The sequence below is a fragment of the Poecilia reticulata genome, chromosome 21, assembly GCF_904066995.2.
Source record: "Poecilia reticulata chromosome 21, P_reticulata-male-v2, whole genome shotgun sequence".
Taxonomy (NCBI): Eukaryota; Metazoa; Chordata; class Actinopteri; order Cyprinodontiformes; family Poeciliidae; genus Poecilia; species Poecilia reticulata.
The window spans coordinates 8,739,604-8,762,071 of NC_088850.1; the positions used below are offsets into that span (position 1 = coordinate 8,739,604).

General features: G+C 37.1%; 3 protein-coding genes across 4 annotated transcripts; 1 reads left to right on the top strand and 2 right to left on the bottom strand.

Annotated features, from left to right (window-relative positions):
- Window positions 1–984: 984 nt before the first annotated feature.
- Window positions 985–7,905, top strand: rd3 (retinal degeneration 3, GUCY2D regulator). The gene is made up of 3 exons (XM_008397530.3): window positions 985–1,297; window positions 4,321–4,636; window positions 7,548–7,905. The coding sequence occupies exons 2-3, from the start codon at window positions 4,347–4,349 to the stop codon at window positions 7,903–7,905; spliced, it is 648 nt and encodes a 215-aa protein (XP_008395752.1). The 5' UTR covers window positions 985–1,297; window positions 4,321–4,346.
- A 437-nt stretch (window positions 7,906–8,342) lies between these two features.
- LOC103457644 (uncharacterized) lies at window positions 8,343–12,844 on the bottom strand. Of its 2 annotated transcripts, none has more exons than XM_081602310.1 (7): window positions 12,667–12,844; window positions 12,323–12,399; window positions 11,327–11,475; window positions 10,873–10,931; window positions 10,679–10,789; window positions 9,438–9,527; window positions 8,343–9,331 (listed from the first exon to the last, which is right to left on the bottom strand). In XM_081602310.1, the coding sequence occupies exons 1-7, from the start codon at window positions 12,667–12,669 to the stop codon at window positions 9,281–9,283; spliced, it is 540 nt and encodes a 179-aa protein (XP_081458436.1). In that variant the 5' UTR covers window positions 12,670–12,844; the 3' UTR covers window positions 8,343–9,280. The 2 variants fall into 2 exon arrangements, with proteins under 2 accessions (XP_081458436.1, XP_081458437.1); XM_081602311.1 differs by having other exon boundaries at window positions 10,679–10,768; window positions 12,667–12,842.
- A 410-nt stretch (window positions 12,845–13,254) lies between these two features.
- On the bottom strand, window positions 13,255–22,101 carry rhag (Rh associated glycoprotein). The gene is made up of 10 exons (XM_008397531.3): window positions 21,830–22,101; window positions 17,709–17,892; window positions 17,083–17,233; window positions 16,848–16,995; window positions 16,235–16,401; window positions 16,012–16,149; window positions 14,912–15,036; window positions 14,753–14,823; window positions 14,587–14,660; window positions 13,255–14,496 (listed from the first exon to the last, which is right to left on the bottom strand). Exons 1-10 carry the CDS (start codon window positions 22,005–22,007, stop codon window positions 14,422–14,424), a joined length of 1,311 nt encoding a protein of 436 aa, XP_008395753.1. The 5' UTR covers window positions 22,008–22,101; the 3' UTR covers window positions 13,255–14,421.
- Between the last annotated feature and the right edge of the window lie 367 nt (window positions 22,102–22,468).

The following is a 22,468-nucleotide window of genomic DNA, read 5'->3' on the forward strand; positions in this document are numbered from 1 at the left end:
CTTTTTTTTTTTTCACTGTGAAGCTGGATGTTTTCAGCGTTTCTCATGGCTGCCCAGAATTCGGAGGTCACCCAGCGAGAAAGAAGAAGAGGAGGTTTTGCTGTGGAAAGGTCTTGATTCGGATTTTTCAGGCTACAGTGAAAATGTGCTGAAAGTAAAAAAGAAAGAGAGAAAGCGTCTGAGGTTAGCTACTCCCACCTACACGCAAGAATAAAGCAACAAAACCTTGAAATCCACCTACACATCAACTGCACATTCAGAATTGGATTCGATTATTTGCATCACGCGCACACACACACACACGCACACACACACACACACACACACACACACACACACACACACACACACACACACACACACAGTCGTACGCTACTATCCAACAGGGGACATTCCATTGACTTCCATTCATTTCTACAGCCTAACCCTAACCCTTTTCCTAACCCTAACCATCACATACCTAACCCTTTTCCTAACCCTAACCAAAAGTCAATTCACACCTTAGTCCTAACTGCAACCCCTGACCCTAAAACAGGGTCATTTCCAAGAGGGGACCTACAAAATGTCCCCTCTTCAACGGTGAGTCCCCTGTTGGTCAGTGTAAAATGACACGCATGTCCCCTGTTGGATAGTTACACATGAACACACACACACACACACACACACACACACACACATTTCCTGAAGCGGTTCACACATTTCTGACCCTGCTGTAAAACCACGTGGACCGCCGATGCTCGTCGGTTCACGCGTGGTGACCTTTCCAGCGAACTGAACCACCATCAGTTCATTCACTCCATTCTCAGAGCAACATTTCTTTGATTTCTGTCTCTCTGTCCATCTCACCGCTCAGCCCACTCTGTTCTCTCGCTATCTGCCTCTTCATCGCTCTCCAGCTCCCTTGCAGCTGATGGAGCTTATCACGGACAAATAGGCTTAGGAGCTTTGCTATGGCAACGGCGAATTGTAAAAAGCTGCATAAGCACTTCATCAGGGGCCGTGATCCGATGCCTCCCCTTGGAGATGGTGCCCTCAACCTCCTGCAACAAGTAAAGGCAGGCCAGAGAGGCTCCTGGGAAGAGGAAGAGGAGGAGGAAGAGGAAGAGGAAGGCTCAGAGAGGGGGAGATAACGCTGAGAGAGAAGAGAGACAGAGCATCTATCTCTCTTCTGTCTCTGGTTTTCATTTAGACTGTCCAGCTGCCTCTCTGATGTCCGACGACTTTCACACTTTTTTCCCTCTGTGATTTTATTCCCACTGGAGCCGGACAGCAAACCTGAGAACAACAAGAATCGAAGGTAAGAAAAGAAAAGAAAAAAAGCAGAGAGTTGATTTTCCATTTCAAGATTTACAAGATATATTTTTTTAAATTTCTTTTAATGAAAAGTAAAACAGGACAGTTTTATGAAAACTCCCCCATTTCCACTTTGGTGCTGTAGTTTTATTTATTTTTTTTAAAGCTAGAAAGAGAAAAATCTGAAAAAGTAAATCTTTGCAGTAATTGCTCGAGATGGATGAACTGATAAATTAAATTCACTTATTTATATTTACTTGCTTGATGCTGAAAAAGAATTTGCAATTCTAATAATATTTTGAACATTATCCAATAATTTTACTTTTTGCACATTAACAGGCAGAATAAAAACTAGAAAAACTGCTAGAAGACAATTTTAAATAAAGCAAAAAATAAAATAAAAGGGAAAAATGGTGTACTGTATGATAACTGATATAATTGAATTGGAATATTTTTTTTGCTAAGTTCCTTGTTTTGAAATGGCACTATGTAGTAGACTAAATTGAACTGAATTGAATTATTTATTTAATTGTTTGCTCAAATATTTTGGCGACATCTAAGAGAAAGAATCACTATTTTTCTAATTTGCAAGAAAATGCAAAGCTTGACAATGCAGACAAAAAGTTTCGTTTCCTCAATAGTGCATATTTTTTGCTATGAAATTATATTTTTTGTACATCTTTTATAATGTTTAATAAGCCTGTTTGGTGATCTTCTTGCCATCCTTTTAGATGTAAGTCACAGAACAATAAAAAAAAAGATCCTTTCAGATTCTTAGACTTTTGACGAAAAACTTACATAAATCACTGTAGAGATGCTGGTCAGTGTTTGGTGCAGATTTTCCAAATGAATTGAAACGAAAAGACAACGAGGCATCTGATGATCTGACGCCATGTTTACAGGTCAGTCACCTCTCTGCTAAACCTAATCTCACCTCGTCTGTTTGGAAGCCTTCTAGCTGAGCATGTTGAGGATAATCTGGCCTAAAAAAAAAAAATGCGGCAGAGTGAAGCGTGAAGAGCAGCTGTGGTTTAGACGACAGCATGAGCATGACAGGAGGACAGAGAGGAGGACAGGCTTTAGGGGAACACACCCAGGAGTTTTGCTCATGTCTTTGGATTACATTAAGAATTCATGAAAACAAAAGAGAAACTTAATATTCTAAGTGTTGGGACTCATTCATGGCTAAAAACAGGACAGATTACTCAAACCTCTACTGCTTTTTTCCCCCCTTTACCATCACAGAGAATAATCAGAGGCTGTAGCCCTCAACATCGAGCTCACCGTGATTGTAGCACCTGATTAAATCTTTCATCTCAGTCATTACACATCAATCAGCTGCCTGCACTCCAGTTTTTATTTATTTATTTCCTGCGCTAACAAAGGAGTCACGTTTGAAAGGATTGATTATGGCTGTAAGCAGATACGACACCTGTTGAAGAAGAAGAGGCTGGAGGATAAAAAGGAGGATATTGAACTTTGGTCAGATGATTAAAATTCATATAAAGGGAATTCTGTTAATTAGAGCGATGATAATAATAAAGGAAATACACCAACAAAATTGCTTATAGGTTTAAATGATTTGTGCCAAAACTATTTTCCAGTCACAGGCCTTTTTTTATTTTATTTTATAAGCCAATTTATGCTCCTCATTAGCATATTTTTTAAAAAAGTGTCTAGGCATTAAAACATCTAACTTCCTTTCAGTTGTATCATAAGCAGAGGTGAAGCTGTGAGTTGAAATCACTCTTCTTATAAAAGCAGGAGGCAGATTTTTATAATAGAGATGCAATTTTCTTGGTGATTAATGTCATTTTGTCTTAACAGATCTTGCAGGAATCCTCAATTAGCATCAAAACTGCCTTATATGAGGAGTATTAGATCTGAGATAACAGTTTTCTAATTCACTAACGTCTTCATGGGAAGTGGCTCAGGAGTAAAAGCCTGTACTGCTCTGTATGGTGTTCATCACTTAATGCCGTGCAAGAAAAAGATTCTACCAGGAAAATGTGCTGAATAAAAAGCTGCAAGAGCTAAAAAAAAAAAAAAGTGTTTTGTATGAATAAAATTATATCATTCTGGGTTGGAGAACGCGTTTCTCTGCAGTGTTACAAAAACAAATTGTATGATTTGCGGCAAAATACCGGCAGCAGCGTTTGACATCATTTTACAGCAGTAAATACGGCTTTAATGTATGAGAGCAACCATCACTTTAACAGAACAGAGCTACAAAAGCTTTTATGTAAGAGTCACAAGTATTCTGGGTTATTTATTTATTTATTTATTTATTTATTTATTTATTTTTTTTTATAGCCAATAGTTGTAAAAACAACAGTTGTAAACCTGACTATAGTAAACTCCTAAAAACATTTTCATAAAATTTTTTATTTCATTCACTCAACAATAATTATGAATACTTTATGGAACAACTAAATGAAATCCTGAATGAAAAGGAGCAGAAAGAAGAATAAGTTTATAACATCTATGATCCCTATTCATATCAAAAGAAAATTTGCTATTTAACTCAGAAATGGTAATATTTTTGTACTTGCATAGTTCTTTATCATATCCATAGGACCACAAAGCGCTTTTTGCTACTTTCACACATTGTTAATCTAAAAGAAAAATGTAATCTATGTATGTTTTACAGGTACTACTTCCACACAGTATGGAATAATCAGTTTGTTATACAGAATATGCAAAGCCTTGTTGTTCAGTAATTACTTTAGTTTTTTTTAAAAACAACAATGGTTTTGGTTACTTTAACTTTTATAAGGTTTATATAAGGTTTCCATGAAAATTGTTCACCAATAAGAACGCCCTAAAACTTAACTTTAGGGTGTTTTTTTTGGATCTCGACTCCTTCAAAATAATTAGTTGAGATTAGTGAAAAGCAAATCAGAACTGTAACTTTTATGCTACAGATTTTCCAAGAGTTAAAAAAAAAAAAAAGAAAAAGCATTTATTTGTTGCCAATAAGAGAATAAACCATGTAGGTGGTAACTTTCCATCATTTTTATCCTGCAGGAGACGGTGACGGAGGGCAGAGGGCCATGGCCTCCTGGTTCAACTGGAATGAGCCGTACCAGCGGAGCCCCCGCAGGGACCCGGCCGACGTCGTCTCCGACACCCTGATGCTGGAGTTCAGCTGGCAGCTGAAGGAAGCGGAGCGGCTGCAGAGGGAGAGGGAGAACGAGTACCGGCGCTTGAAGACCGGGGTGGATTACAGCTGGCTGGCCAGCACGCCTCGCTCCTCCTTCAGCATCAGCACCGGGGAGAGGCTGGCCCTGGAGGACCTCTGCTCCAAGGTGCCGCCCTCCTGCTGCGGCCTGGTCATCCTCAAGTAAGGGAGACAAAAAAAAAAAAAAATGCCACAAAATTTTACAACGGCTTTGTTTTTTTTGTTTCTTTTTAAACTGCAAAATAAATAAACAATCTGAGATCTGATGAAAAATATATTAGCAATAAGGTTGGGTGACTGTCTGAAACTCGACTGGGTGTTTACAGCATTTACAAAGAAAACAAAAAAACGGTAAAGGTACACAAGTTTGTACTCACTCTCAGGAGTCTGAGCTTTTTAGAAAGACTTTTTGGTGCAACAGCTGCAAGTATTTTGGGGTATTTCTCTATTATGACGACAGTATGAGGCCATTGTGGATAGAAAAATAAAGGAAGAGAAAATTATTGACAAAAACATGAGAAATTTTGAGATTAATCTCAGAAATTTTCTAGAAAAAAACCGTCTAAAATCAATTTTGTTTGAATTTTTAAAAATTTAAATTTTCATGTTTTTTCTAGAAAATGTCTGAGATTAATCTCAAAATTGCATTGGATTAGCTGCATGGGATTTTATTTTGGAGTAACAAATGGGATTGAACGTATGTGTTCACAACATTTTACCGGTTTTAATTTGTAAAAACCTTCACATTTCTTTTCACTACACATATGAACTGAAATATGTTAAGGTTTGATGTTGTAATATGACAAAATGCAAAGTTCAGGTGACATGAATACTTTTGCAAAGCACTGTAAGTACAATTCTTTTACCATTTCAACAATTATTTAGTCATATGACTGCGTTAGGTCTGCAGATTTTTAATAAAAAATATAGAGATAATATAGAGATAAAAATAGAGAATGGAGGGCCAGATAAAAACTTCTGGTGGGCCGGATTTGGCCCGCTAGCCTTGAGTCTGACACGCTCTGAGTGAAGAACAACAAGCTGAGGAAATCTATCAATAGTTTTATCAATAACCCTTCAAAGAAAAAGACAGAAAAAGCACCGGACCAGGAGCACGTTCAATGAAGAGAAAATCTAATTCTGTCCTCTCATTAATGACAACAAACAAAAAAACAGAGAGAGGTTCAATTTTTATTATTATAGAAAAAAACAACAGAAAACACACAACCACCACCATGTTTGTATGATTTAAAGCATCTGGAGTCTTCTTTAAAATAGAGTTTGATGTTTTATCAATGCTTTTATTTTAGTTTTTTTTTTGAGTACTTAATACTCCCGTGTTGTATTTGTGCCAAAAATGACAAACCAGAGCTGTTCCCAACCACTGAAAATCAACTGATGAGCTACAAAAAAAAAAAAAAGAAATTCCAGTGGTGTATTTTCTGTATAAACAGAAACATTTTAAGTAACTCTAACTGATCATTGTGGCTCTCTTCTCTGTCGTCTACCAGGCGTTAATCTGCAGTAGAAATGTTCTGAGTTCACCTCGCCACCTGTTCTTGGAAATCTGCTGCCGTTGTTAGAGCAAACAACACCTGCACCATGTTGCTTTTTGCTCATTTATTCACCGTTTACCAGTTATTGTTACATTAACTATTCAAATCTGTCATAAATTGTTTGCTTTTCATGAACTTTTAACCTATTTGTTACCAATATGAGAATAGAATAATGTTTTCTGCCTTAAAATGAAAGTGATTTCTGATGTAACTGGTGAATCATAAATACCGCAAACTAACCAAAAACAAGGGTCAAAGGGTTCGGAAAACTTTAAGAAACACTCCGTTCTTGGAACTGCTGCAAGTCGGGCGAGTTAAGAAGAAATATCACTTAACAGAAGAAGCAACATGTGCTTAAAGGCTTGTTAAGGCAAAGCCATCTCCTGTGGGGAGGCGGAGGGGTAATTGGGAGCTTGGCAGGAGTGTAAGCGTTCACACAGGTAGGTGGGAGGATAACTATTATCCTGAGACGTTGTGCTCCTTGTTCCTCATCACTTTAATGTTACTGTTCAAACCTGGCTGAGAATTTCACTTAATAGGACCGTGTGAGTGGGTTTAATTTTCCGTTTTGTTTAAAACCCACTTGGCAGCTGTGACTCATCCTGTGCCTGTTTGTGGTTCAGATTATGGATTACTGCTGATTGCTGTGTTTATCTGACAGTACGTAAACTCTAGGTTTTCAAGATTTTAACTCAGTTTTAATGAATCTTTCGGCTTCATTATCCAGTCGGAAACTTTTGGTTTGGCTCTAATCTGCACCCAGCTGAAAATTAATGAACTTTTTAAAAGCTTGGTCCATTCAACCACATCATTTTAATGACCTACTAGTTCTGATTTAAACCGCCAGGAGTCAAACATCCAGTCAGAATTTATCCAGGACTGGTGTTTATTCAAATACCAACGTGTGTGTGTGTGTGTGTGTGTATATATATATATATACATATATATATATATATATATATATATATATATATATATATATATATATATATATATATATATACATATATATATATATATATATATACATATATATATATATATATGTATTTAGCCCAGCGTATAACTTCCAAGTCTGTATGCATCAGAAAACATTGCTTGTAAATAAAGATCTATACACTAAAATTCTAATTTTTAAGAAATATGAAAGTTTTTACATTTACATTTGTTGTTTGAAATTAAATGTATTTGTCATTTCCTATTCTGAAAAAAAAAGTTCATTTTGGCAGCTGAATATTAATGAGATTTTTCAGCTTTGTTGCCTGAGGAAGGATTTTTATTGCACATTTTGTCCCATAAAAGAAAAATGGTAAAGCTAATGTACAACTTAGAATGTACTTTAAATACATTAAGACTTGAAGCTGCGACATGACAATACTTTATAAGCACCAACTGCTTCTTTAAGACAGAATATTAAACAAATCAACACATCAAGTAACCAGAATGAGCATCTAGCCACCAGATTTTTCTCCTTTTGTTTTCTGATCAGCTCCTGGTTTCTTCGTTTCTCCTCGCAGGTTCAGGGATGCTATGCAGGCCAACGAGCCCGAGCCACACGAGGTGTCGGGCCACTTCCGGGCCGTCCTGCTGGAGGTTCTGGATCAGCTGAAGGAGGAGCAGGAGGCGCAGCGGCTGGCTCGCCAGTGGAACAACAAGCGAGCCATGAGCATGAACTTCAGGTCGAAGATCAAGATCAACCCGTTTGGAAGCACGACGGGCCTCACCGCACCGGTGGGCAACGGGACGGGGTTGAGCGACCTCAAAACCGTCTCTGAGGACGTGGAGAAGGGGATGGAGACGGGGGACAGGTCGCAGAGAGTGTGGAGCATGCCCGACTTCAGATATAAAGGAACCAGCAGCAGCAGAGTGGTCTGATGGTGGGCGTGTGAAGGAAATGTGGACTGATGAGGCTTTATGTCTAACATGTTCAAGGCCAAGGCAAGATTTTCTCTCTTCTCTCAACCATGTTTTCAGTACTTGAAGCAGTTAATAAGTTGCCTGAGATTATCTTCTGCAGTGATGTCTCTTATTTTGTAGAAATTTGGCATCAAAGCATTGAGGGCTATTTATACTGCAGCCTAATAGTATTATTTATGAATTGTCTAATTAAAAGTTTTGTTTCTTTTTTGACGCAAAAGATGCTGCTTGCTTGGTCAAGGCGGAGAAACGAAATGTGGGAATGCATGAAACGGCTTTAAAGTGCAAAATGTATCTGTAGGAGGGACGCCGTTCGCTTCCATATGATTCAAACAGTGAGTCATCCTCCATGTGTCAAAACAGCAGGACTGAACATTAAAATGCATTATCCAAGGTTGGACAACGGAGAGCTTTTCCTCCTGCGCTTTTATTTTCAAGAGGGTTTAAAAGGAAGGAAAAAATCCCCCAGAAATGTTCAATAAAATTATTTTTTGAGTGAAATCTCTCCAGCATTTGCTGTCCTTCTGTCCCACAGTGTATAAATGGATCTGTACGCACTGTCATACAAACATGGACTCAAACTGGTTTCATATAAAGAAAAGCATTTTTTTTTTTACCACCATTTTTAAAGCAGACACATACGGGAAATAATCAGCATTAATAGGTCACACCTATTTGAATCCTATGCACTGTTCCATCCTCAGAATAAAATAAAAAAATAAAAAAATTATTGTTTTAGAATAAACTGAAAACACTTTGGCTCCTAAAGCCAGAATTTACGTCAAAAACTTAATGATCCGTTTCCTTAGAGTTGGTCATTTAAAAAAAATAATAAAATAAAATATATATATATATTTATAGCTAAAACCTTATATTTCTTTTTTAATTATGAACAGAAAAAGATGTCAAGCCCTGAAAGGATATTTGCACACGATGCAGACATTTAAATGACACAGACAGGTTTGGGTTTGACTTGACATTTCGACTGTACAGACTGAACTGGTAGATTTCACATTTAAATGGAGTTTCAACCTAAAGCATAGTCAACAAATACCATCTGATCACAAACCAAACTTTCCACAGAACAGTTCTTACACTGGACTCAAGGTGGCCACCTGCACAGCAACAAGGTGAAGAAAATATAGGTAGTGAACCAATGCACTGAATCCAGCTCGCTGCTGCCCCCGTGTGGTGGAAAAAAGTCACTTCAGTTTATCGCCTCTCCTTCAGAAAACTCTTCCGTTTGTCTGCTCCAGGGCAGCAGGAGCAGCCATTTCCTGAGTTCTGTGGACGCTGACGTCTATGACCAACAAGAGGGGTGTCCGTCGTGGCTTCACAGGGTAGAGTTCAAGAACTCCAGCAGCTCTGCTCGATTTTTATCCCGCTGTTATGCACAAATTTCACAGCAAAACAACAAAAGACATCAAATAAAAAACTCAAAAAGTGTCTTTTTTAAAAAAAATTATTTTAATTAGGAAAAAAATTATTACCTGTTTGTCTTTTTTCGACTTTTTTACTTTCATCTTTATCTTCTTCCCTGAAATCATGCTGTACTTCCCTTTTTCTCTGTCCTTTAAATACTGAAAGAAGAAAATTGCTAAAATGAAACACTACAAACTAAAAGTCATATTAAAAGGAAATATAGTTTCAGAGACCTAAAAGTGATCAATTAAAAGGTTTGAATTGATCAACTATTCAATTAATATCAACTATATACTGAATTTCAATGGTTCTGAAACTGTAATAATTTGATAACGGTTCGATCGTGCTGTGTGGTGTCCAGCCACAGCCATTATTTTGGACTTTAGCCCAAAATAATGGCTACAAGTCCATTTAATTAATTTTAAAATCAGGCATTAATCAATGCTTTACTAGAATCTACCTGTGACGCATGTGGCTAGAGTCAGCGTAAAGTCCTGACTGAATGAAAATCATTATAACCTATTTATGTCACGTTGACAAAGAGCAGGTGAAAACTTACCGGGTTTATCAACTATGGTAGTAATTTGGCTCCAACTCCTCCCCTTGTCACTTCTATATTCTTAATTTCCCCTCAGAAAGCGCGGAGGAGAATCCGTGCTTTCTGATTGGTTACCTGTCACATTCAGCGTGACAACTCCCAGTCGGGGAAAACCCCTGATTTAGATCGGAGCGGCCTCGACGATCTACCGTAACCCACCACATACTGCAGGATGATCAGTTACGAAACCACAAGCGACAATCTTAGATCGGCCAACGATCTAAGATTGTCGTAAGGGGAAGATAGGGGCAAAATATTGTGTAGTGTGAACTATTGCATTAGGTGGTCGGTTGTGCCCATCTTCTCTATTTAAATCTAGTGATTACTGAAGGGCAATATAGTATACAGACTTCATAATCTGCACTCTTTTGGTTGAATGCAGCATTTATTTCCACTTTGGATTTATGTTGTTTAGTTTTTATTAAAGTACGTTTTTTGTTAATGGAGACTGAGAATCCATTTTATTTTTGTTTTTGGTTGTTTTGTTTATTTAGTTTATCAGTTCCAGTGTTATGTGTTCTTTTGAAAATAAAGTGTATCTATCTATGGCAGGAAATTGCATGTATTATTACGTCATTTCCTTTAAATCAGTGTCAAACGGTATTGAAACAATATTATCGTTTATCGCAATAATTTTTTAGACAATTAATCGCTCAGCAAAATTTGTTATTGTGACAGGCCTACGTTTAAGTACAACAAAATCTTTGCCACCTTAGAGATCTGAACTGGTCCTGATTTGTCATCCCCTCCTTTTGCCTTCTTGTCTTTTTTGCGCTTTTGCTTCTTCTCTTTCTTCCCTTTCTGTTGCAAAACACAAGAGAACTAAGTTATGCATTTAAAAGAAAAATATATTTTTCCTTTAAATATAAAGAATTAATTCAGAAAAAAAAACATGTTTTTGTTACTTTTTTGTGCTTCTCCTTTTTTCCTCTTTTGGACTGCTTTCTGGATTTACTGCGAGAGTCTGAAAACAATAAGAAAACAATACACTAAGACAAACATATTGTCTGGTACGAAGAGTCTGAGTTTCAGACACAAACACATTTTTTTTTCCATTCCTAATTTTTTTCCAATTGATAAAATTATATTTATGTCTCCATCAAACTTTGGTCTGTCACTTAGAACCTGATTTGTGTTAATTGCATTGATAACAACACAGTAATAAGTTATTAATCAGATAAAAATGTTCAGCAAAGCTGATAAACCATCCCCATTTCTGAGGGTATATCACATCCTCTGTTATGTGCAAAACACATTTTTCTCTTTTCTGAATTTATTTCAAAATTACTTAATATGAAATCTATCATAAAGTTAAAAAAGAATATCAATTAAATCTTGGACATTTTTAGTCACACTTACCACTGCTGCTAGAGCTACTTCTGCTGCTGCTTGATGAATGTGATGGATCTGAGGAGCTGGAAGAAGCGGAGGAGGAAGAAGAGGGCGAAGATGACGAGCTAGAAGATGAAGATGATCTGCTGCGGCTCCGTTTCCGCTTCCTTTTTTCTCTTCCTAAAAAAACAAACAAAACAAAACAGAAAGAGAGGGAAATCAAAACATAATTCATCCATCCCTAAGAATCTCCTCTGTCACATCCTCCTTCAAATAATCTATTAACCTTCACTGTGATTTTAATATTTTTCTTCTCCAACATTTTTTATCCAATACGTCAACAGTCCCTCCTAAGCCTCTTTAACGTTGCCTTCCATCAGCTAAGCCTGAATTTTTTAACATTCCTTTTTAATGTTAAATATCAAAATCTTCTGCTCTGCCTCCTGTTTCTTTTTTACACTGCCTCTAAACCACATTTCATTTCATTTTTGCAGCTATTCAGAGTTCCCAAGCATTTTTCAGAGTTCCATACTTTTCAAAACTCAAATGTCCTAAGTTTTCTTTAAATACATATATATATATATTTAAAATTAAATACAAAAGTTCACAATTAATTTATTGCAGCAATTTCTACAGATGTCAAGATTATACATATGGAACCTGGAAAGAGACGGACAAACTGGTGAATGAGTGACAAAAATAAATAGATGATCGAATGAATAAACTTGTAGATGACAAACATGCATTAATGGACAGATTAACAAACAGATCAATGAACAGGAGGAGACACAAACTGTTGAAATAAATAAATACAAAAAAAATACTATGCACCTTCAACTTCTCTCCTTCTTTAGCCTCTCTACAGTTTGTAATACAAATTGCTAAATGAAGAATAAAAGAATCAAACCAAAAAATCTTCAAAACGCATCTCATAATGAAAACAGAAGTAAGAAAATGTATTAAGTTGGCTTGTATCTCCATATTTATCCACAGGGTGGTAATGAAATGACAAGAGAAGGTAACCTGCCTCTGCTGCTTGACCTCGTCCTTTCATCTGTTCTGGAAGAGGAACTGGACACCCTGTGTTCCGTTCTGGTTGACTAGAAACACAAACAAAATCTTTATAATTTGTTTATGGCTGCACATTAGACAAATCAGGAAACAAATTTGTATTAAAACTGAACATATTCTTCAAGTAACATAAAATTACACAGTGAAGTTTAAGTTAGTGGTCTAAAAAACTGCACAAGTAACGCAGATAAGAGACTTTAATTCGTTAATTGTATTTTCAGTTGGTGCTACAGTACAAGAGCTACGATAGGCTAAAGCTAAAGCTGTGCGGGTTAAACAATAGTTCCCATACTCACCATAACGACAAGTTACTACAGTTAGGACGTCATATAATTATTAACACAAACACTACTGTGGAAAAAATGTCTAATTGGTATTTATTTGCAGTTATCACCGGCGGATTAGCAGCAGCTAGCCATCTTTTTACACATTTTGTATCCCATGATGCACCGCTGGTGGCTACATTCAAAACAACAGGCGCCAGAGGAAATTGCCATAGCGCCCCTAGTGGTGAATAAATGACACCACTGCCTTACTCTTTAAATGTAAGATTTTGGCAGCTTGATGTTTTCTGTTTTTTTTTAATTTAATTACTTTTCTTAGGTAATAATTTATTCGTAAACCGACATAAAACAAAGTAAACTTGTAGATTATAGAAAGTTAAACCAATAGCTTCAGCAAATAAGTTATTCCTGTACTAATCATAGCTTTTTTAAAATTATATTGTCCGTACTTCTTGTTTTTCTAAGGAACTTTTTTTTTTTTTTTTTTTTGCCACATACTATGCTAGAGTTCCAGCTTTGGTAAATGAAGAAAATGAGAAATTTTGACATTTTTATTCCAATCTTAGAGATGTATAAAAGAACCCAGCCCATCAACAGCAGTATTGTACAAAACATTTTTAATATTGTATTAATATATTGTACAAGTAGAAGCAAATGCCCAAAGTATAAAAATAAGAAAGCAAAACATCTTGAAGTATCAGTGGTTTGAGGCACAAGAGATCATTAAAAAAGCTGCAATTGTCAGATAAATCCTATTCGTAGTCAGTTTCATCAAGCCATCAGAGTAGCGTTTTGAAGTACAAAGAAAAAAAAATCACTTTGGAGCCATGGGTCTTCAAATATAAGGAGAAACTTTTATACTGTGAATAAAACATGAGGTGTGTTGCAGTTGTAGTTTTTTAAGACTCAGTAACCAGAAAGAGAGAAACAGACACAGAGATGAGTAAGAAAAGCTGAAAAGAAAACCTTAAACATGATTAATAACCTCGAAAAGATGAATAGAAAATCTCAGTACCAGTTGCCATTGTTAGCTTTGATAAAACTGACCATGTCGTTTCATAGTATGTACATTTAAAAATACTTCTACTCTGAACAGAAAAAAGCAGTTTAGTTTCTAACATGCATGTGTGCTTATTGGTGCAAGAGTATTTGGAAATGCATGGAAATTGATCGAATATAAGATGTAAAAAAGGTTCACTAGTTATCAGAAGATGAAGCGACCATCCCAGCCCGCGTCAGAGCTGAGCTGTCGGACTCTGACTCCTCGCTCAAGGACCGGGCTCCAGTGAAGTAACGTGAAGCAACTCCTATTTTCATTTGAAGTTTCAGCAGATATACCAAGAAAAATACACGAGGCATTCATAAAATACAAAAATAACATTATCAAAAGCTTATCAGACATTACAGCAGTGAAGGAAAGAAGTCGCCTGCTTTGACTGCTGTAACATTTTTTGAAACTCTTCAGTGAAAAATTACATTTCTTGCTTCCCATAATTTGGAAGAACACATATTTCTTCTTGCTTGAAAAACCCCAACAAAAAACAAAACTCATTCCTATTTTTGAATCTGCTATGTGTCATGTTTTAGTTTCAAAAGTTATTGCCTTTGTACAGATGTCTGTGTGCACAAAACATGTAAAAAGAATAGTAATGTGCTGATAAATTGTGTTTTTCAGATCATAGTAATATGTTTGACAACCAGAGCTTGGAAAAAAACAAATCCTCTGTGTCTGCTTTTCTATATGAAGAAGGGATGAAATGATTCTATTCAGGCTTCTGTTTTGTTCTTTGAGTTTTCTCCAGCAGCCATACTTCCTTCGTTCTCCTCCTCCTCAATGGGAACCTGTCAGAAACACAACGTAGCATCACAAAACACTGCAGAATAATAAGTGAAAGAGACATGGTTAAAATACAGCGGCACGGGGATCCTAACCTCCCAGTAAAGAGAGTCATCAAAGCAGTTCTGATCCGGAGGCTGTCCCCAGAATGGTAGCTTCATTACCAACCCTAGAAGAAGAAAATTAAATGTTTGGTTAAACGTTATTGGTGCTAGTACACAATCGTAAACCAATCATTGCTTCAGTTTTATCCCCACTCACCAGTAATAGCACCTCCAATCAGAGCGAACCCGAGAGACGAAGCCAGGGCGGCAGCTTGCATGTCTGCAGAGCTGACATTTAAAGTGAGAGTAACATTATTTCAAAGCAACACATTTGTTGTAAGTGCACAATTTTAATTACTGTGTGTGGAATATTTACCCTTTATTTGCCTTTCCCAAAGCCACAGCAACAATGCCAGCCAGTCCTCCCAGGATGCCAGGCATGCCGTGCAGATTGTGGACTCCACACGTGTCTTGGATGCCCAGGTTGGATGCCAGGATCGGCTGCAAAGTCAGGAAAAAGACAAAATAGTCTCTGTTTTAAAATATTTTGATGATGAAATTCTCTTTGAAATGTGCTTGCCACAAATATTTACTACTGGACAGAAAGTTGTATGATGCAAAATGTAAAACTATAATATTCATGAAATTTATTTTTTCCGACTTTGAATGAAATCTCATGAGACCTTATACTACTTATACACTTGGATTTTGACATGGAGGAATAATGTATTGTGATTAAATTCTGTTAAGTCAGTTGTCTTTTTTTTGTCAATTAATTTTTTTGAATTTCCATCTTTTCAGGTATACAAAAGCAAACCCCAAACATAGACATATTATAAAAGAAACCTCAGCATCCAAAAAAAAAGCTCTATCCATTCTTTGGTTTTATGCTTGTGTGAACATTTCTGGTTCCTCAGAATTAGTCTTGATAAAATAAATCTAACCGATTACTGAACTTTTGGACTGAATAAGAATCCAAGGCAACTAATAGAGTCGACAGTCTTGAATTCAAACAATTGGGGAATTATTGCAGCTGTGCTCCCTAAAGCATTTTGAAGACAAAACTACAGGAAAAACTACTTTCGAGCAAACAAGTTAACCAAGACTGTCCCATGTTACTGATCATGTTGGTTTGTCAGGCTCTAAAGTGTAGTTATGGATAAGAGTGTTTCTAGTTTGGAAACGTCTAGTTCTAATTTTTAAAGCTGATTTGGTTCTGTTGGTATCTCAATGCCACATCATTTAGAACAGCTGAGTTGTTCATAGTGGGTCTGAGACTCAGATGGAAAAAGGTTCTGCTTCACAAAAAACAGGTGAATGATGTGAGAAGTGGGCAGATAGCCTGGGCCCTCTTCTGCAACAATGAGGATGCTGTTCTAGTCTTATGTGACAGTGACACATTTACTTTTGTGACACATTTAGGACTTGAAGCACTCCTTACTATGGCTATATTTACTTTACGAATGCTCAACTCACAGAGAGGACTTTGAAGCCCAGGGTGGAAATGATGCCAGCCACTAATCCAATCAGCATCGCTCCAAATGGCTGGATATTCATGTCGGCACAAGTTCCCACCGCAACACCACCGGCCAGAGTGGCATTCTGTATGTGGACCTGTGTTATTATAAAGGCATATAAATGAGTACAAGTCTAAAATATCCTTCAGTTATCTATTTTAGATGAACGTAAGGTGCCTGACCATGTCCAGTTTCCCTTTGTGCTCAACCAGGCTGGAGATGGCGTAAGCAGAGAGCACACAGGCGGCCAGGGAGACATAGGTGTTGATCACTGCAGTGAGCTGAGTGACACCTGGGTCAGCGATGGCTGAGTTGAAGCTGGGCCAGAACATCCACAGGAACACGGTTCCTGCAGAACAAGTTTGTTCATTTAAGCTGGTGAGACAGTTACAGCAAACCCAAATTTATAAGCTGCACTGCTATTTGTGTCCACTTGGTGGCAGTAGTAGCGCATGTGGAGCAGGACTGCACATGTTCTAATACAAATCACAACATTTTAGTTTCTTATTTTTATTATATACAAGTGTTGTGCTTAGATATTTAGGCAGAATGTGTTCAAATGTGAGGATTCCAGATTTATGTATTTGCATGTATTGTTGAAATCAACAAAAAAACAGAGATTGATTTTGAAAAAAAAGGTAAAGAGTGTGAAAAGCTGCCCAGACAATTGCTTAACTCCTGAAATAAATATACCATTATGTTTATTTCACTGAATGTTCAGTTTGAGGTTCAATATCTGAGAGTATGCTCCCTTGCAATAAAAAAAACATCATTGACAGAGTCATTCTCACTTACCGATCATTGCAAACAGGTCAGAATGATAAACAGATCCATCATTTTCATGTCCGTTCCTCAAACCGGGTCGGTAAAGAACCCGAGCCACTGCCAAACCAAAGTAAGCACCAAAAGCGTGTATGATCATTGACGCTCCAACATCGTTAGCCTGCAAAATGAGAAGTTTCACAGTATTTTCAGGTGAAAATGTCAGAATTAGGGTTATAATCCCCAGCATAAACTGTTATAAACTCACGTGAAGAAATTCAGCCACCACATGCTCGTTGATGGAGAAAATGGTGATCTCCAGGATGGTCATGATGAGGAGCTGCACTGGGCTGGTTTTACCCAGAACAGCACCGAAGGAGATCAGGACCGTAGCTGTGCTGAAGTCTGCATTTATCATTCTGCAGCAAAATGAAAAAATAACCCAGTGATTACAACTAAAATTATTTACCCTTTGATTCTTTTTTTTTTATTTTACACATTTTGTCACGTTAACATTTGGTGAGTTTGTACCTGTTGGCTGTGTAGCCTGATTATTGGAATACTTTTTGTTTACTACCAAAGCACAGCTACATTTATGTTAAGGTTATCTTTTAATGATTAGCTACCTTCTGAAACTAGACGATTGCACTTGATTTTGTTTATGGGTACCAAAGTAAAGGACTTTAGATTTTTTACTGAAAACAATGTGTCATTTTATTTCCACCTTCTCATTGGTTCTTCATTTAAAATCGCAATCAAAAGAATTGTAAGATGACAAAAAAAATACAAGAAAAATCAAGGGTTGTGAGTGCTGATGCAAGCCTAACTTTCATTTTAAACTATTCGATTTTTTGTGATTTCAGCAGCATGGGTTCAGCCATTTCAGAGACGTACTTGAAGATGTTCATTTTAATCTTGCCGTTTTCCAGGTGCCACAATCCCTGCATGAGGAGCCCCCACTGGAGACCGAAGGCGGCCAGCAGCAGGTTGATGCCCACGCTGCTGAACCCGTATTTCTTGAGGAACGTCATCAGGAACCCGAAGCCGATGAAGATCATGACGTGGACATCCTGAAACACTGCATTGCGATATAAAAAGCAGTGGTCACTTGTTCTGTCGCTAAACGAGGACACGATCAGATCAAATGAAGAACTTCAAAGTTAAAAATGCTGCTCTCAGTTTTAATCATGTTGTCATGGTTCGTCGTGCTTTTTGGCTTGAATGACTTATTGGAATGAACTTAACAGGAGTCATGTTTCTCAACAGAGGTAACATTGTTGTGACCTGTTTGCTCTGAAACTAAATTAATCCCACCATGAATAGTGTTCTGGGAAAAGCCCATCCTGTTCCCGCTTGGTCTCTTAGTCTGTGGTACCTCTGATGAAGTGCATATGATCCTAATATACTCCTAAAGCATGAATAGATGCTTTAAATTACAAAAACAGCAGCGTTTTTGTTGTGTGGCACTCTCTGCAGGAGAGAAGAAGAGGCAACTTCTGGTATTTTCAGGGAGGATTTACATAAAACTGGGTGCGTCCTTTAAAACTTATCATCCTCATCATCATCAGGCAGGAAATCAGTCTCCTGTTTCCATACAGCCTTTAAACTTGACATGTGGGAAACACATCAAGGAGGAGATATGTGGGCTGGGAGACAATAGGCTTCATTTCCTTTGCTCTAATGTAGACAAATAGCTTCTGTAAACTAAGTTTGATATAGTCTAGAGAGAAATGCTTTATGCAGCATTAAAGGAGCTCTTTAGTGACTTGAGAAACATGTTGGTAGATTTTCTGACATGCAATAAAGATGAAAAGAAAATTCCACACTTTTGTGGACTCTATTTAACCAGGAGACCTCCAGAAGGTTTTCTTAGGCAAAGACTTAAAGGAGCAACTATTAATCTCGGTTTGGCACACCAAATCCCTAGGCTGGTTTTGCTATGTTTTCATTATTTAAAAGGATTGTTTGGGTGGAAAAAAAAACCCCACTAATAATTTATCAAACTATAATTTATCAAACTTTATAACTATCTTAAAATTTAATTCACAAAATATTAAAGCTGCAAGACTGTTTGGATAGGAATATGGAAATGCCACTGCTGCTTAGATTGTTATTAATAATTAAAACAAGAGTCAAAAATGTAGTCCACAATAATTCATTTAATATGCTTTGGATCATATTGTTAAGTTGCAAGAGCTGATCTGACATAATGTGCTATAATGTGTTGACAAAGAAAACAGCAACAACCAAAATCACCCTGATCAAAAGAGAAAAAAATAGCAATAACCACAATATACATATAAATATAAGTAAATACCACAAAATACCAATGCTGGTATCAAAACTGGAACACAGGAGACCATCAGCAATAATTTCACACATAATGTTTTGAGGACTGCTTTAAAAATATTGTGGAAATACCATTGCATCTAGTAAACATGTATTTCTATTGCAAGCTGGAAAACCGCTAACTAGATAGCTAGCTATCTATCTATATTGTTGTGCATAGGGGGCCGTGTAGCTAATGTTAGCATTGTAAGATGACAAGAATATACTTGGATACTTCCTAAATTTTCAATTTAGTTCTAAAGCTGAACTAAATGTTGTACAGTAGTGGGCCTGCAACTGATTCAGTGAGCTGTGCAATGTGTCTCGTTATGAAGGTAATTAGCACTGTTTATGTGAGGCAGCCATGTTGGATTCTGAAGCTGGGAAAAAAAACTTCTAATTTCAAATAAATCTAAATTTTTTGAGATGCTTTCCAAACCCAACATATGATCCAGAATGAATACATTTTCTGTTTAAAGCCAGTTAAATTCCTTTAAATGTTTAGGAATGTTTTTTTAATTATTATTATTGTTATGGTTGTTTACCATGATTGCATAATATTTCATTGATAATGTCCAAAACTATTGCATATACTGAATAAAAAAATAGAATAACAAGTTATTAGTTGGGAACCAGTTTGTAGATTTAAGTTATTTTTATCTTTTATATTCAATACTGTGCAAAGATATAAATCAATACAGTACTCAAATGTAAAATAACCTGCTTGGTTCTTCAGCATTCCTTGACTTATTCAGGATTCAAGAATTGATGCAGTAATGCATCAATTAATGAGCAAACTTACTGAATATGTAAAAATCAGACGCTGTATCGTTATCTTTGCACTGTGTTGTTTGTGTTCTGTAATATCCATGAAGACCCACATTCCTCACTTCTGATTCTAAAAATGTTATAATTTAGGTTTAATTTTGTTAATTTGAGCAGTTCCAATGAGTTTTTAATCACATCTAAACAAAAATAGATATTATGTGGACATACATTTTCCTTTCAAAGACTTTTAATCTTAACTATGAAACTTAAACTTGAAATAATCCATACTAACTGCAACTGGACTCATATCAACTGTTTGGATTTGACCAACATTTACAGTGCTTCTTGTTATATTTGGCTGTGTGTGTGTGGATTATCTTTTAAGACATTTCTCATCTAGTTTTTTCTCTTTTGTCCAAGCTGAAGTGTCCAGGGATTAAAAAAGAGATTTTCTGAAATGTTTAAACTTGCTTTTAAATGGCACAAAAATAGCAACATGGCCCCTCACTTGTGTTTTGATGGAATTATTGAGTGTAAATGTCTTAATCCAGATTTTAATGTGCACCAAAGAGCGGTATTACAGTGCAGTGAACAGTACTTTGAGGATGCCTGTGAAATAAAGATGGCGAGCAACCACTGTGAGTGGCAACGCGCCAAGAAGTTAGGTAACGCTGAGTGGGCGAGCCAAGACAGGAGAGAATCCCCCTGAGGAACATCACAGAGCTGAGAGAGGGAGAGGGATGCACACCACTCAAAATTGATTGTTTTTTCATTTTAATTTCTCATTTAAATTTGGCAAGCTGCATAATTTCAGGAAAGTGGTATTGGTTTCAGTCATTTGTTACAAAGTGTTGCATATTTTGCAGCTAAACCAACTATTGCATATAAAAAGGGGGTCTTTGCATATAACCACAAGTCTTGATTCTTTCAAGTCTCACAGCAGAAATGATTTTTGCTTCACCTTCTCAGGGAGAATTACTGATTCCTCAGCGTTTTTCTGAGCCATGCTTGGAGAAAATCCCAAAGCATTAAAATGCATTTCCATATTACATTAGATTTGCAAGTTCATAGATTTAATCCAGAAGAAGGAAAAACAAAGAGCAAAGTCAGCCTTGAAACATGATATTTACACAAAGTTTGCCTATGAAGTTAGAGAGGCAAAGAAATAATGCATAGTTTTTCATGATGAAGCTAAACCGCGAAAGATTTCTACATACTGTAGACTGAGCTAATCTCTGAGACGCACACCTGCCCCACCCAGTCGTCAACAGACTGAACAGTAGTTTGTAGCTGTAAGTTATGTGTATGTTCATGCAGATAAGTAGTTCAAACGCGAAGAGGAACTTGGAGCTTCTTAAAAAGCACTGAAAACCCAAATTGGTTTGGAAGTTCTTTACGAGCACCAGAAGCTGATTTGTTGCTCCGACCACCTTATGACTGCCTGTAATTACCTGTTTGACACAGTAATGCAAATCACATGTAGCCTCCTCTCTGCTACAGATCACACTTTCTCCTGCAGGATCCGCTCCGCTTCTCGGCTGCATCTGTCTGACTGCTGGAGAGGAAAGCGACCTCGTGCACCGTTTTTATCTCATTTCAACAACCTGCTCCAGAAACAACTTTGAAACACTTCTATGTCTGTTTGCCAGGAGTCAAGGTTAAAGCATTTCAGGAAAGATGCTACTGTGAAAAGAAGCAGCCTCCTGTTTTTAGGCTCGCACAGCTCCTATGTTTTTTTTTTTTTTTTTTTTTAAAAAGAGTTTTTCTTAAATATCAACTACCTCCCACATTTCACCTCATGTCAGAAAAACAGCATAGGTGTTGGGATATTTTCTCTGCTTCGTTAGCTAATTAAAAATCTGCATCACATGCAGCCTAAGCTTCAGTTAGAGCTAAAGTCATCTCTCTGCATCACTTACTAGGGTACAGCTGCACAGGTGATTCTTCTTCAGTGGTATTTGCATCATGGTGACCATCATGATGACCCTTCCCATCATCATAGACCACAAACACAGCAAACAGGATGATGGTTATAATCTCCAAAATCAAGGCCAGGATGGGGAACTTCAGCCTCATGTTGGTGGAGTATGCAGGCATCCTGAAGCCAACTCTTGTTATCTTTCAGCAGCTTTGAGTGTCAGTCCCTCTCTATCTGTTCTGGTGTTGAGCCGTCTAAAAAGGGGGCAAGAAAGTGACGCTTGCTTTTAAACTGGTCCAGGGTTTTTTTGTGACCAATGACAGGGCAGCAGACTGAAGTCTCCACAGTGAACACCCCCCACACACACACTTCCCTACACCCTTTTCACTTTACTTACAGGGGGGTGGGTTTCCTCTGTGGACTGTGGGGACGGCTAAACAAAAAACAAACGTAACAACACCCAACCGTCAAGGAGTGATAGCTGTCAAGTCTTCTTTCAACAACATTTTTTTTAAAACCACACATATTTCGCTTTAAATTTTTCACAGGTTTCATATGGAGAGAACTATCAAATGCAGCACGATGACAAATTTTAAATTACAAACATAACTGTGTTGATAGTGCCTTACAAAAGCAGTCC